This window comes from Carcharhinus amblyrhynchos, chromosome 7 (assembly GCF_965287045.1).
Source record: "Carcharhinus amblyrhynchos chromosome 7, sCarAmb.v2.hapA, whole genome shotgun sequence".
NCBI lineage: Eukaryota > Metazoa > Chordata > Chondrichthyes > Carcharhiniformes > Carcharhinidae > Carcharhinus > Carcharhinus amblyrhynchos.
Window position 1 is genome coordinate 56,732,409 of NC_137330.1, and position 16,765 is coordinate 56,749,173.

Consider the following 16,765-nt stretch of genomic DNA (forward strand, 5'->3'; position numbering starts at 1 on the left):
TCAGACGTCAGGTATTGAGTAGCGGGGTGAAAGGTGGGCGAGGAGTTAGATCAGGTTCAATCATGAGGAGGCTGGCAGGTTAGGGGCTAAGTCAAATTGAGTTGGGGTGATTGGATTGGTTATGGTTATCAGGTTGGGTCAGGTCCATGGGAGTTGGACATTTGAGGAGTCGGGAGTCAGGGAGGCGGGAATGATGTTCAAGGAGTTGGTTTGGGGGAGCGGATGGTATTCGAAGAGTTGGTTGGCGGGGCCGGATAGGGTTCGAGGGATTTGTCAGACGGGAGTAGAGGTGTTAGCTGTACAGTAGCCCACAGCAAGACTATAGCCGGAATCTCATCACTAATCATGCGGGAGAATCCCGGCATGGTGAACGGAGATTTGACTGACTGCCAAATTCGCTGACTTCGTTGCAGCGGGACTGTGGCTTGAATGGTCAGTAAGATCATTTTTGGATTTTTTTTGGACAGTGGCCTGGCTAGTTACCCAATGTCCCCGACTCTGATTCAGAGACCCAGGGAATTTGTTTATCAAAAGTTCGAACTTTGCAGGTAATTCCCACAAAAAGTCAGCGTTTGACACCTCCACACTTTGAGCTGAGTCTCTGAAGGTCATGGTCATTCGCCCACATTTCTCTGCACAAACACTGCTTGCCTTGCTGAGTGTTTGCACCGTCACATGACCCGCCCCCCACCCCTTACTCCCATTGGCTGGTGGCAAGTTCTATTGTGATCTGTTGAGGTTCTGATTGGTGGGTGCTGCTGTCAATCACTCCCGGGGTTTGCAGTGAAGGGCTGAGCACCTGCATTCAGGCAGGGGGCGGGTAGAGGCGCCCTGGACACATCGGCGGCATGTTGCGGGCACGTCCACTCCTCTGGCACTGTTTGCGGTCTCGGCCCTCCGGCGAGGAGCTGGTGCGCCGGGGCCGGCACGTCCTGCACCCGGAGTGGGTCACTTTGGCAGAAAAGCAGCTGAAGGGAAAGAAAGCCGAAGATCTGCTATGGGAAACGCCGGAGGGGATCGTCATCAAACCCGTCTACACCAAGCGGGACACGGCGGATCTTCCCGAGGAGCTGCCGGGCATGTGGCCTTACACCAGGGGCCCCTATCCGACCATGTACACATACAGGCCCTGGACCATCCGCCAGTACGCCGGCTTCAGCACGGTGGAGGAGAGCAACCGCTTTTATCGCGATAACATCAAAGGTCAGCCTGGGCCCGGTGAGGTTTCCCTGGGTTGTGGGGCTAGGCGCGTGATGTAAACATTGTGACGTCAGCAAACACCATCTCTGACGTCACAGCAGCCTGTAGAATCCGGAAGCTCCCGATTGCTTGTGGTGGAATGGTTCTGGGGCTCAGGCAGTATTGTACCCAAACTGTAACTGGGGGGTGGGTGGTGAGGAAGCGTTGGGGGCAATGGTTCCAGGGCTCAGGCAGCAAACTGTAACCCAACTATTTTATGCATAGTGTGTGGCAACTGGCTCCTGACTCCCCAGAGGCTGACCACCATCTACAAGGCCGGAATGTGATGGAATATTTGCCCAGCTGAGTGCAGCTCTAACAATACCCCGAAAAGCTCGATATCATCCAGAACAGAGCAGCCCACTGCTTTGCAAAAACTAGCCAATTAATGGGCAGCCAGTGTGAAACCCATGGGGCAAGGCTTGGCATTGCCAGGGAAGTGGGGAAGAGGATGGGCATTGAGAAGAGTGAATGTGGACTGGTGCTTCTAATGGGCTCGCTCAGCAGGAGCCCATTGCAGAGCTGTCTCAGGGAGCTGCAGAACTGTTTGAAAAAGGAATTGTAATCAGAAAATTATGCAAAGAGTGTCAAGTCAGCACGTTGAAAGACAAACTTCAGTCCCCAGACATCTGTTTTAGTTTTATTCCAAACTGGGTAGTTCATTCCATTCCTAGTACAGGGCTGAAGCTAAACGTAAAGGCTGCCTGGCCAATCAGCCCACCAACAATAGTAAAAGTAGCCAGCCATGTAAAATTGCCTTCAATTGACTCCTTAATAGGCTAAGTTGCTGGCTTGATTGTAGCCGGATGGGCTTCTGCCTCTCATCAACTTAAATATTCTGCCAGTGTACAGTGATGTTGGGATGTGTGCCTGATGTCTTTTCACACAATTTCTCATTCTTCTGGATTGAGTGCATGCCGGACTGAGCAATGTAAGTTGGCGCTACCCCATTTTCAGCCACTGTGCTAATTAACATGAAATGGCATTATTAGTCGACTGCAATTTCTCATTCCACAAATGTATGTTTTACATAGTGATCTAACTATATGTCAGGGGTCAAGCAGATGATACAGGATGCATTGCAAAAATTTAAAACACAATTACTCTTTGCACCAGGTGTTGATCACATTTCAAAATAGTGACCACCTATGCCAGCAGCTCATTTTTAGCTTCATACATAAGTGACCCCTGTTTTTGGCAGGATTTTGAGGCTTAAATGGTTGACTAAGATGCCAATGTCTATGGTATTCCACGAGTTGTGAATCACCAGAACTTATTAGTTGATTTTTCACCATTCTGTTGTTTGCTTTGCACTAATTGTGCCTCATCATTAGCTTTCCTGGCACTTCTTAAGAACTTGCTGGATTTGCGTATTAATTGCTCATTAGAGTTATTTCAGAAAATAATAGCTTTGGTTTGGCACCATAAATACCTTTTAAATGATGTGATTGGCCTAATACATGCACATATAGGTGAGGTAATGCATTTTGGAAGGCCTAATACAGGTAATAATAATAACAATAATAATAATAATAATAACAATAATCCTCCTCTGTGTTAATTACCCACCTTCATCTCCCAGTTTGTTGTTATTGGAGATTTGAAATTGTGCTTCTAATTCCAGAGTCCAGACCGCTTTATGTAAGTCATTGGTGGACAACCTGCAGCCAGGTGGGCACAGGTCGCATCAAGATTTTGAGTGTAGCCCACGAGACATTTTGTTGACTGTTACCCACATGCAGAGTTGCCATATTCTGCTTGCTTCTGTCTATGTAGTTCTTTTCCTAGCAGTATGATTAAAATGGTACGCAGGTAAAGGACATGTAAAGTGAGGTGCATGCTGATAGCACACAATATTGACTGTGAAAGCTGTGTGGCTCCCTCTGTGTTTAATCAAAGCATAATTAATTTGTTTTTACCCTTTGAAGTTGCTAGTTCTATTCATATATGAAAGCTTAAGCATTTTCTGTAAATCATTATGAAATATTTAATGTTTTTTAAATGGATTAATTCATATTCATGTATTATGGTTAACGGACATGCTTGATTTTCAATATTATGGCCCAATATGATGAAGGAGAGCCACTCCTGCGGCCCAGTCTGCAGCCTAGGTTGCCTACCACTGATGTAAATTGTGAACAACGGTGATCTTTGTGGAATACCACTTCCACCATTTGCCAAACTGAGGCCTTTAACCCTTTTATTGTTTTGTAGCCAACTCACTATCTATTCTGGTCTTACCCCATGACTCCACGTGCTCTGGCCTTTGTCATGAGTCTACTATGTGGTAATATATCAAAAGATTTTTGGAAATTGAAATACATAGTATCTACTATTATGGAGAGGCACCATTTGTCCTGCTAAATTACTAGATGCCTTTTTGCCCTCAACATGCTGTTATCAACTTGCATATTCAACAAGTTATGACACATTATATTCAAGCTGAAGGGTGCATGATAAAGTCCAGCTAACAGTCCACAAAAGAAATAGAAGCTGCAGTAAGCCATTTGGCTCTTCAAGCCTTTTCTCTCATTCAGATTATAGCTAAAATTCTGCCTCCATTTTGTCTTTTTCAATATTGCCAAGGCCCTTAATTCCCTTAGTACCCAAAAATATATCGATTTCCATCTCAGGCCATTTGGCTCAGCTGCTGAGTATACCTATCGTTTCCCATTTTCTCTCTTCTTTTCTTAGTGGGTTACTGTTTGGGAATTACTCTAGAAACTAAGGAATTTTGGATATCAAAACTAATGCAGCCAATATTTCTGGAACTACCTCTTTTAAAACGCAAGGATGCAGGTTGTCAGATCCAGGGGAGTTTGTTTCCACTTAATCCCATGAATCTGTCCAGTAATAGTTCTTGACTCTGTGTGAGTCCTTTAAATTTCTCATTCTCACTAGACCATTCGTTGCTACTTTTTGGAAATGTTTTTTGTGTCTTCTATTGTGAAGACAGATACGAAGTAGCTGTTTAGAAACTCTCATTTCTTCACTATACTTACACCTATCTGTCCCTCTGGCCTATTTTTGCTTTCACTCACCTCTTCCTATTTGCATGCTTAGAAAAATATTTACAATCTGTTTGTATGTCTCTTGCTAGTCTACTATTGTATTCTCTTATCAATTTTTTTTGTCCCCATTTGCTAAATTCTGAACTCTTTCGGTCATCAAGTTTACAACTTCTTTTCACATCTTAATAAGCCTCCCCTTTTGATCTAATATTATCTTTAACTTGTTAGCCTTGGTTTGAACACTTTTTCCCTATTGATTTTTGTGCCTTAAATAAATGTATTTTTCTTGTAAATGACATATACTCATTCTTTAAATGGTGGTCATTGTTTATCTACCATCATATCTTGACGTGTTTTCCCACTCTACATTAGCCAACCCACACTTAGTACTTACGTTGTTTGCTTTGTTTAAATTGAAGAACCAATTTTTGATCTTTAATACATTTTCAAACCCTATGAAATTCTATCATATTACTGTCACTCTTCCCTCAAGGCTCCCTTAATGCAAGATTAGAAAATAACCCATTCTCATTAAACAACTCTTCCAGAATAGTGTAATCTCTAGTTGATTCCTCAACATACTGATTTAGAAAACTATCTTGATTGAATTCCATAAACTTGTCCTCCATACTATTGCTGTAAATTTGGTTTGCCCAATCTGCGTGAAGATTAAAGTCCTCTAGGATAACTATTATTCTTTTTACAGATACCCCAAATTTCCAACTGTTCCCTTGACAACAAGGGCCTATAAACAAGCCGATGTTTTCCATCCTTGGCTGTTTCTTAATTCCACCTGAACCAATATTACTTTATTTTCTGAGCCAAGATCCTTTCTCTCCACTGTCTTTGTCCATCCTTTGTTATAAGGACAACCCATTCTCCCATTCCATTTTTGCCTATCTTTTCTAAAATTACTAATAATCCTGGGATATTTAGTTCCCAAATTTGGTCACTTTGCATGTACAAGATGCACTGCTCCAGCAGTATCTAGCTCATTATGTTACCAGCTTAGGGCTCAATAGTAACGTGTTCCTTGATGTTGACTAGGTAATTTTGTGTTTCTATGTGTATTTTAACATAGACAATTCTGACTTGCGATAATGCTGATTCATTTATTCTTCCAAAGCTGGCCAACAGGGACTTTCGGTGGCTTTTGATCTTGCCACTCACAGAGGATATGATTCAGATAACCCCCGTGTTCGTGGAGATGTTGGAATGGCAGGAGTTGCAATAGACAGTGTTGAAGATATGAAATTATTATTTGATTCAATTCCTTTGGATAAGATGTCCGTTTCCATGACTATGAATGGTGCAGTGCTACCAATCCTGGCTATGTTCATTGTGACGGGTGAAGAACAAGGTGTTCCTTCAGAGAAGTTAACAGGCACCATTCAGAATGACATACTGAAGGAATTCATGGTCAGGAACACTTTCATTTTCCCACCTGAACCTTCCATGAAGATTATAGCTGATATATTCCAATATACAGCTAAAGTTAGTATGTTTTTGGTTTGTATATCAAACATATTTTGTTAAGTTACTATTATAAGAGGAATGTGGATATGTTTTGTTAAAAATCATTTAGCACAAAATTATTACAACACAAAAAGAAATTGTTTTGTCAGTCATGCCTACGTAAATACTCTGAGCAATGCACCTAGTACTATTCCCCTACCTACTCCCCATAACCCTGTACATTCTTTCTTTTCAGATAAAAATTCAGTTCTATTTTTAATTCCTTGATTGATCCTGTCTCCTCCTCACTCTCAGACAGGACGTTCCAGGTCTTAAGCACTCGCATGAAAAAGTTTCTGATGTGTCCATATATTCATAAGGAGAACCCTTGAGATACAGTGACCATATGACTAAGGAAAGACCATTTTCCCCCTCAAGTTAGCCTGCCATTCATGTAAATCATGATTGAGCCCTCCCTTAATCTGCATTAGTTCTGCAATCCTTAATTAATACCATTTAATGATAAAAATCTATTACGTTCTTTGAAATTTCTATTGGCCTAGCCTCAAAAGTAATTTAGAGGAAAGAGTTCCTGATTTGCATCATCCTTGACTAGTCTCGTTCTAATTTTAATTTTATCCCCCTTTGTTAAGGGCTTCCACTCTGCAGGAAATCGTTTCTGAATCTACCTAATCAACCCCTTTTAATTATCTTCAACATTTTAAGTAGACCATCCCTTAGTCTTCTATGTCTGTGGAAATACAAACCCAATCTCCCTCTAAAACAAATATGTATCCCTCCCGACATGTAGCTGAATTAAATGCAGTTTAACCTGAACTTTATGTAATTGTATTAGTTTCCATTATGATGTGTGCTGTGGAAAATATTGTGGATTTTTACAGGAGTCACCAAGATGGAGCGTTTTCTAAGGAGCGGTATTAAATATTTTTTTAAAAATTGAAACAGGAAATGAAGCTTTGCTGGCACCTGAATAAACAAAAGGATAATTTAATGTTTGTTTAAAACATGCATCAAATAGCTATTAAGCATGGTGGGAATATTTTCAAAATTGAGTTTTTAATCTGTGGAAAGTTGTGTTATGTTTCAGTGCCTAAAATAGGTAGTCAAGCTAAGTCACACCCTGAATAGCAAAGGGATTCAGTAGCAACATTGCAGTTGGTGTAGAGGTTAATTGTAAAAAAAAATTTAAAAAATCATCAGGGTGTTCTGACGTGGTGAAGTATTAGCACATTTCTGCTGTTAAAATAGAGAACAAACTGCATTATAAGTTCTCTGCAATGAGAAATACTACTCCTCAGGATAAGAAAAATAAATAAGAACAGGACTTTTGAACTACAAAAGCCTCGCTGTCTGACCATGAAAGATACAGAAGGAAAAAGTGTTTAAATACAATTCTCTGCTACCAAATGGAATGAGACAAGCATTCTCTTTTAGTTTCACATTCAATTTCCATACTGGTAAAGAAACATTTGTGTTCTCATTCTGCTTTAATTTATCTTTATAGAAGCAGCGGTGTTGCTAAGTGATATAGTTTTTAAAACCTGCATTCTTCCTTCACAGTATATGCCTCGATTTAACTCGATTTCTATCAGTGGATACCACCTCCAAGAAGCTGGTGCTGGTGCTGTTTTGGAATTAGCTTATACCATAGCAGATGGTTTAGAATATTGCAGGACTGGTATCCAAGTTGGACTTGACATTGATGATTTTGCACCACGGTAATTAATAACAGAATTTAGCATTTTTAGTGAAACAAAGACAACTTGTTGATTTTTTTTTAGTTTTTGAATAAAGCTTGTTAACCTGACCTTGTCAGACGTCTTTAAATCATGCATTTACTTGATGCATGGTATTTTAGTTACCTTTAGATTTCAGAACTATTTTAATGGGGAAATAAGTTGACAATATAACATGGAAGAAAGATGCCAACTATTGAGAAATACATGTAGCATTATAATTTTTAGAAAATAGAGAACATTTGTGTGCCTATTTAAATTCTCCCTTATTTTCAAAAATATAATATTCTAGGATGTGGTTTTACTGCATTGGTTCAAAATGCACATTATTGGTTATTAATGTTGAAAAAAACTACAAAGAGATCTTTTACATCCTGCTGGTAGGACAAATTAGGACCCTGGTTAGTATTTTACCTGAAAGGTGGCACTTTCAGCAGTGCAACACTCACTCACTCTAGTGTCAGCCACGATTTTGCGCATCTCTAGAGAGCAAGTTGAATACACAACTTTCTGACTGAGATGCAAGTGCTGCTATTGAGCTACGGCTGACCAGATCAGTGTCAAATTTGAAAGAGCATGAGAAAAGGACCCCATTCCTAATCTGGAGTTCTACTTCCCATGTGACAGAAGTGTTAATAGGAGCTACATTTCCAATACCACCTGAACCAATTCAGAGGAAAGCTGGTGACTAGAGTTGTCACATTACCAAATCGAGTTCCAATTGAATATTCATTATAGCTCACCATGCTGCAGATGTGTATATTCTGGCAACTTGCATTTTGTTCGTTGAAAAATATTTTAAATTTTACTGCCTGTAAAGTCATAAACTCATTTTATGTTTCTCTTCAATTCAGAAAATTATTTTGATAATTGAAGCAGGTTTGGAAAATTAACTAGACCATTCAATTTACAATTGTGTATATTCACCAGAAAACATGATTGAGAATATGAAAAGTAATTCTAATGGTGGGAAATTTTATGGTATAGAATTATTTCTGATATTAACTTTGTCACCTTTATGTTACAGACTTTCTTTCTTTTGGGGAATCGGTATGAATTTTTACATGGAAATAGCAAAGCTGAGAGCAGCCAGACGGCTCTGGGCACATTTAATGAAAGAAAAATTTAATGCTAAAAAATCAAAATCTTTGCTGCTGCGAACTCATTGCCAGACCTCTGGTTGGTCCCTCACTGAGCAAGTTAGTATACGTAATAGAAATCTACTATTGAAAGTACTAGAACAATGGCCTAGATGTTATGGTTGTCATGACAAGAACTAGTGTGAACTAGTTTGGCTATAACAACTGTGAAAACAAAAGCAACTTTTGACATTAATGTGTGGTTAAAGGGGAAATCCAGAAGTTGTGGTCAGTGATTTTCCCAATCTCCTGTGCATTTCGAAATCCCCACAGATGGATATCTTTAAAACTCACTTGTGTTAATGTGAATGTTCAGTTTTTCAGTCTCATTGTAAAACTACTTGTAAAAGTCATGCTTTGATTACGGAGATGTAATTGAATTTTTAGTGATATTCTAAGTTCATAATGATAATTGAACAACTTCTCTGACCCTGAAAATCTAATTTTAGAATTTGTGGAATGTCATATTTCTCCAATGTGAAAATTTTAGAGATATGTTTAAACAAAAAGAGCAAAGCCAAGTGTAGCACAGGAATAGGTTGTTCGGCTTTCCAAGCCTGTGCCGATTATGATGCCCTAACTAAACTAAAAAAAACTTCTGTCCTTACTTGGTCCATATCCCCCTATTTTTTTTTTCTCATCCAGGTGCGTCTTAAGTGTTACTAATGTGCCTGTTTCCACCACCACGTCTGGCAGTGCGTTCCAGGAACCTACCATTCTCTGCGTGAAAATCGTCCTCCTGCACATCTCCCTTAAACCTCTACCCCCTCACCTTGAACCTGTGCCCCCATGTAATTGACACTTCCACCCATGGAAAAAGCCCTCTGATTATCCACCCTGTTTATACCTCTCATAATTTTGTACACCTCTGTCAGGTCTCTCCTCAGACCCATCTTTCCAGTGAAAACAATCCTAGTTTATTCAACCTCTCCTCATAGTCAACATCCTCGAGACCAGGCAAAACCCTGGTGAACCTTCTTTGCTGTCTCACAAAGCTTCCAAATGCTTCTGGTAGCATGGTGACCAGAACTGCACACAGTGCTCCAAATGCAGCCTAATCAAAATTTTATATAGCTGCAATATGATTTCCTAACTCTTGTACACAGTGTCCCAGCTGATGAAAGCAAGCATGCTTTGTGCCTTCTGAAAGCTAGCTCAATCTCATGTATTTCCCAAATTTTCTTTCATTATCTGTAAAATGATCAAAAAGTAAAGGATAATAATGTTTTTAATGACCTGTTTCACTAATCTGAAGTATATTGTCTACTATGCAGGGACTTTTGATCCAATTGCCTCTATCCAGAGGAATAAAAGTTGACATCACAATTTCACCTGAGATGATCTTGCAAATGTTCCCAAATACTCAATCAAAAGGAAAGGGAGAGTGTGATGTAACCGTCCTTACTTCTCATTGCTGGGACATAGCTTTTACATTTATTGTTCAAATAGAATCACATCCAGATATACATCATTCCCCTAGGTTACACATGGTGAATTGTGCTTTTTAAATATGGAGTATCTCTATTTACGGGGGAAACAAAAATACAAATATTCCTGAGCTGAAATCCAAGTATCTCTCAATAGTTTGTTTGTCCAAAGTAGTCTCTGGAACAACTCTCTTTTTCACTTTGAGTATTAAGTAAAATAATCAGTTTTTCAAATTTATATTGTTTAAAGTTAATGTATTATTTCACTTTTAGGATCCACATAATAATATTGTTCGCACAGTGATTGAAGCAATGGCAGCTGTGTTTGGAGGAACTCAGTCATTGCATACTAATTCCTTTGATGAGGCATTGAGTCTACCCACATTACAAAGTTCCCGGATTGCCAGGAATACTCAAATCATCATACAGGAGGAATCTGGCATCCCAAAAGTAGCAGATCCTTGGGCAGGTTCATTTATGATGGAGTCTCTTACTAATGAGGTGTATGATGCTGCTTCAGAGGTCAGTACATCTAAGCACCAGTGGCAACAAATACTTTGTTGATGATGGTAACTTACATGGTGCATATTTGATTTTTCTTTTTTGTTCCTTCAGTTACCTTTGCTGTTTTCTGAAACTGTGTCTGACATCTCTTAAATTTAAAAACAAGACCTGGCCATTTGGAACATCACCAGTCTTTTTCCCTTATCCCTTGCATTATGAAATTTCAGATCTGCTCAATATATTGTTCAGTGTCACTACACTAATTTCTTTTGTGTCTCACATTCCTTATGAACAGGAGTTTATCTTTGCTGTCTTAATTTTTAATCATGGACCCAAGATTATAACCATGAAACCCCTTGTTTACCCCTGGATACTATAGTCTCAGTTTTCCGCCTTCGCCATCATGTACATCTCCCATCTTCCAAAATGACAAGTGCAACATACAATAACGAGATGAGACAAAATATAAATCACTGTGCTGATTTATGTTTAATTTATGAACATTTAGAGTTTTGATCTGTTTTGTGATGTTTTTCTAACAAATTAATGAAGTACACCGTGATTTTTATAAATATATAAAAAGGAAGAGGCTGGCTAGGGTGAACGTTGGTCCCTTAGAGGATGAGAAGGGGGACTTAGTGGTAGGGGATGGGGATATGGCTGAGGTCTTGAATAACTTTTTTGTTTCGGTCTTCACGGGGGAGGACGTGAATAATTTGCTGGATGTTAGAGATGGAAAGGTGGTAGGACTGGAGGGTCTCGATGACATTACTGTTACTAGAGAGGTGGTGCTCGACAGACTGGAGGGGCTGATTGTGGACAAGTCCCCAGGACCGGATGGAATGCATCCAAGGGTCCTGAAAGAAATGGCGGAGGTGATAGTGGATGCCTTGGTGGTTATTTTCCAGATGTAGCTGGATTCCGGGGAAGTGCCGGAAGATCGGCTAATGTTATGCCGTTGTTTAAGAAGGGTGCCAGGCAAAATGCGGGGAATTATAGGCCTGTTAGTTTAACGTCTGATGTAGGTAAAATGTTAGAATCCGTCATCAAGGAGGAAATAGCGAGGCATCTTGAGGGGAACTGCTTGATAGAGCAGACGCAGCACGGTTTCGTTAAAGGGAAGTCGTGTCTGACAAATTTACTGGAGTTCTATGAGGATGTGTCTAGGGCGGTGGATAGAGGAGAGCCGGTGGATGTGGTGTTTCTTGATTTTCAGAAGGCGTTTGACAAGGTACCTCCCAAGAGGTTATTGCAGAAGGTCAGGGGGCATGGAGTTGGGGGTAGGGTGTTAGCGTGGATAGAGGATTGGTCCTGGAGCCTCAGCTATTTACCATTTATATAGATGATCTGGAGGAGGGAACTGAGTGTAGGGTGTCGAAATTTGCTGATGACACCAAAATTGGTGGAAGGGCAAATTGTGCGGAGGGTGGGGAGAGTCTACAGAAGGATCTAGATAGGCTGGGCGAATGGGCCAGGAAATGGCAAATGGAATTTAATGTTGGCAAGTGCGAGGTGGTCCACTTTGGTAGGAATAATGGTAGGGAGGATTATTACTTACGTGGAGAAAAACTGCAGCAGGCAACGGTGCAGAGGGACCTCAGGGTCCTTGTGCATGAATCGCAAAAACCCAGCTTGCAGGTGCAGCAGGTGGTTAGGAAGGCGAATGGGATGCTGGCCTTCATCGCGAGGGGGATTGAATATAAAATTAGGGAGGTCTTGCTGCGGCTGTATAGGGCATTGGTGAGGCCGCAGCTGGAGTACTGTGTGCAGTTTTGGGCGCCGTACTTACGCAAGGATATTTTGGCCTTGGAGGGAGTGCAGAGGAGGTTTACTAGGCTGATGCCGGAGTTGAGGGGGTTGAGCTATGAGGAGAGGCTGAATAAATTAGGCTTGTACACGTTAGAGTTTAGAAGAATGAGGGGAGATCTCATTGAGACGTATAAGATGATGAATGGGATGGATAGGATAGAGGTGGAGAGACTCTTCCCGCTCAGAAAGGATAGCAGGACTAGGGGGCACAGCCTCAAGATAAAGGGGGGAGCGGTTTAGAACAGAGTTGAGGAGGAACTTCTTCACTCAAAGGGTGGTGAATCTCTGGAATTCTCTGCCCGTTGAAGTGGTGGAGGCTACCTCGCTAAATATTTTTAAGACGCGGGTTGATGGGTTTTTGATAGGAGAGGGGATTAAGGGTTATGGGGAGAGGGCAGGAATGTGGAACTGAGCCACGACAGATCAGCCATGATCTTATTGAATGGCAGGGCAGGCTCGAAGGGCTAGTTGGCCTACTCCTGCTCCTATTTCTTATGTTCTTATTTAGTAGGCTTATTGATTAGAAGTTTATCTGAAACCTGTCAGCACTAAATCTACTCTTGCTGTCTGTGACTTTGGGTTTTTTGCATCCACCTGAGAGGAAAGAAGTACTTACTTAACTTTCATACGGGACATTAACACTCAGAATTCCCTCAGAATTAGAATATCAACCTTAATTTTGTGCTCAAGTCTTTGGAGTATGTCTTTAACCCACAACTTTCTGACTCTGAGGCAAGAATGCTATTCCACGATGGGAATGTTGAACCATGATGAGCATTTGTCATTGTACCTAAGAAGACATAGCAATTCCTCAAACCTACTTGTATCAGTCGGATTGTAAACATATATCACTCTGATTCAGACTACCCCTCCTATTAGTTTGGTAGGCTATAAGAACAATACTCTGAAAAACAGTATAGAACCCCATTATTCTCATCTGAAGCCCACTTCATTTGTGCCCCATCCACAAACATTCACTCTGACTACCTATGCATAGTAGAAGCAGTGTATACTGTTCAGGAATATACCAAGATTCCTTAGCATCTTCTAAACTCGCAACCACTACCATCTACAAGGTCAAGGGCAGCAGATACATATGAACACCATTATCTGGAAACTCCTCTCCAAGCCACACATCATCAAGACTTGGAAATATTTTACTGTCCCTTCACTGTTGCTGGGTCAAAATCCTGCAACTCCCTGCACTGTGGTGTACCTACACCAAGTTTATTTTGATTGACTGTTGATGACTGAAGCTTCAGCTGTCTAGGCCCTAAAACCTGGGCTTACCACTCTGAAGTTTTCTGTCTGTCTCTCTCTTTTTCTCCTTTTTAAGATGGTGCTTGAAACCTAATGACCAACTTTTGGGCACTGATCCTAATATTTTCCTCTGTGGCTTTGAGTCGTGCTTCTGTGAAGAACTTGGGTAGTTTAATTTTGTTGAAGGCACAACATATAAGTTGTTGATGTTGGACAAGTAGTCTAACAATTCGGTGACTTTGAAGGGATCAACAGAGCTGTTACAAAGAGAGATGGGAAACATCAGAGTAGGTGTGGAGCATGACTCCCTGTACTAATCATTCACTGTCTGCTCTTTACAAATGTATACCGAATGTTCCTGAATAATCATTTCTCAGTATTTACTAACTTCATCCGAGACAATAAAAATTTACCCACAACAAGGATAGACTTATTGGTCAATGATTTTTAGACTTTTTTACTTTCCTGAATAATAATTAAAGCATTTGTCTCTTTTTGCATAATTCCCAATTTTAGAGTTTTTAAAGACTTACGGTCATTGCCTCTGCTTTCCTCTTTCTGTATTATGTCCCTGGTTAACATGTATCTTTATTCAAAAAAATTCTGATTTTCATTATTCATGAAACCCTGGTTCTTCTCTTTGGAATATATTTATCTGTTCGTTCGTCATCTCTAATTTAAATATCACCTTGGTGATCCAGTTTTTGATTGACCTTTTGTTTTCCAGTCCGTCTGAGCTAGGTCTTTCGTGCCTGCAAGGATAGCTTATTTCTAGTCCAAAATTTTTTATCTTGGATTCCTTTTTTATCTTCATCTGTTCTTCAATTGAAGTCTAGGTTACATAACCATTTTCCAGTTTTTCTCATTCCTTCAAATTGCCTACTTAATCTACTTTCCATCCACAGTCGAATCTAGTGCAACATTATAGTCAAATGAAAATATTGTTTACAGGAATTTAGCCTAAAATATAATTGTGTTTAATTTTAGCTTATTAATGAGATTGAAGAAATGGGTGGTATGGCTAAAGCGGTAGCTGAAGGTATTCCCAAACTTCGTATTGAAGAGTGTGCGGCTAGAAACCAAGCAAGGATTGACTCTGGTAAACAAAATGATCATTAATTGGTGTTGAAATGGTGGATGGAAGGGTGAAAACCAGTTTTATGGGCCAGACATTGTTTTAGTCTTTTTAAAAAGATCCATTTTTTAGTAATAACACAAACTCAAAGCATTTGAGTTATAAATTGTGCCAAATCAACACAGTTTCTATTAAATTAGTTTGATGGAAAGAAATTGATACTATATTAAAAGATAGGAAATTATCAGCACTCAATCTTGTAATTACAATTACAGTTTATTGCTACCTTTTGCATTGGATTCTGCAAATAAAAAATACGCGATGCTTGTCCATCCCACCAATTTCTGATACATTGAAATGCAGAACAGAATTTTAAGGCTTGCAGAATGGACGTGTCCATTGGCCACAGGGCCCCTGCTGGGGCTAGTCTGCATGCTTGGGTGTTGATGTTGAGGGCAGGCCTCAGGCATTTACCTCTGTTGGGCATGGGTTTCCCCAAGGTCCCTCACCGCCAACATTGATGTGTCAGGTTGCCCATTATGCACTTCCCCCTTTACTTCCCACTGGTTCAATACCAGCAGCAGTGGGTTGAGGGCCTTAATTGGGTTCCATTGAAAGGCTATCTGAGTATTCCCTTAATCAGAGAATGGAGAGAGCTCTCCAATTTAACAGAATGACCCCCTCCTCAACCACCACCGCCATCTCCCACTCTGTCTTCTGGAAGAAAATAAAATTTCACCTGTAATTTTCTGGGCTAAGTGGACTAAAACCTGGTGTTGTCAGACTTTTCACACATTTAGCCTCTACGTTAATTATTGTTTAACAATTTTCACTGAATCTCCATGTATGATTTCATAAAGATCATTGCATTTCTTCACAGTTGTATTTATGAAATAAATCTTGGCAATATATAATCTTGGATTACCCAAAAACAATTGTGACATATATCTGCAATTTGTGATATATCAAGTATTTGGCATTTAAAAAATTCAAAGATTAATGTTAATATTATCAAATTTTGCATTTGTTGGATAGTGCTTTTCAGTTGCACCTCCTTGTTAAGCTGCATGTTGTATGAAGGACACTGCTGTATATGCTTCACTGAAGCTGGACAATAATTAGAAATTACATGTAGTAGTTCTTAACTGGGTAGCTGAACCATATGGATCAGGGAGGCTGTAAGTTTGTTCAGTTTTTACCGATGTTAACTAGACTGACAGTAGAGGGGCTACAGTTTGTTTGGAACAGGGAAATCATGCAGGATTCCAGTTCTTTTAATGCATTGTAGTGGCTGCTGCTGAAACTGCATGTATGTGAAAGGGAAGATTTGGTGTCTATGATTTGGTTGTAATGCTTTCTACAGTTGAATAGCTTGCTGACCCTTGTTGGAATTGCAATTGGAAATGGTCACTTAGATGAGGTATTCCAGTTCTCATGAAACAGTACCCTAGCAAAGAGTAGTGGAGGACAATGTATTAATGGAAAAAAGAACAAAACAACCTGCATTGTCATGTTTTAAGAAATATATCTGACTTAAACATTTTTGTGAGGAAGACTCCATCATGGCCAAATGTATCATAGAACACACCACACAACTTTGACACCATGCTATGCCATTGGTTAACTGCTGCAGCTCATTGAATGTTGAAGGAAACTTAAAAGATTTGTATTTTTAAAACTTTGCAGGTTTCCTACAAACAATGAATTTTTTTGATTGTCATAAGCTAACAAACTTCAAGGTCAAAATTGTTTCAAAATTAAGATTGGGGATATTTCTACTCTATTGGAATAGGAGCATATCTGAGCCAAATGGGGGGTTGTGGGCAGTTTTCCTGTCCCTCCTATCACAGGAATCGGAGCATGCTGGGGCGGAGCATGCAAAGATCTCTTGATCTTGGATGGGATTTTCTGCTTTTAGGCGAGCGTGGCTGGAAAATCCCACCCACGGTGTCGGCGTCAAGCATTTCCAGAAAAAGTTTAACACAGTCAACCATATAGTTAAGCCTGTTTTATCTACTCTAACAAAATGGCCCAGCTTCAATCTTGAAGACACCCTAACCGTATCTGATTGCAAATTCCATTTGCTCCA

The 16,765-nt window shown here is 40.1% G+C and overlaps 1 protein-coding gene across 1 annotated transcript in view; it reads left to right on the forward strand.

Annotated features, from left to right (window-relative positions):
* The first annotated feature begins 763 nt into the window (after positions 1-763).
* mmut (methylmalonyl CoA mutase) overlaps positions 764-16,765 on the forward strand; it is a 41,869-nt gene continuing 25,867 nt past the window's right edge. Inside the window, exons 1-6 of the mRNA XM_080192366.1 lie at positions 764-1,203; positions 5,377-5,744; positions 7,287-7,444; positions 8,490-8,661; positions 10,302-10,550; positions 14,589-14,700. Of these exons, the coding sequence (XP_080048492.1) occupies positions 849-1,203; positions 5,377-5,744; positions 7,287-7,444; positions 8,490-8,661; positions 10,302-10,550; positions 14,589-14,700 (1,414 nt within the window). The 5' untranslated portion in view covers positions 764-848. The remainder of the gene's footprint in view (positions 1,204-5,376; positions 5,745-7,286; positions 7,445-8,489; positions 8,662-10,301; positions 10,551-14,588; positions 14,701-16,765) is intronic.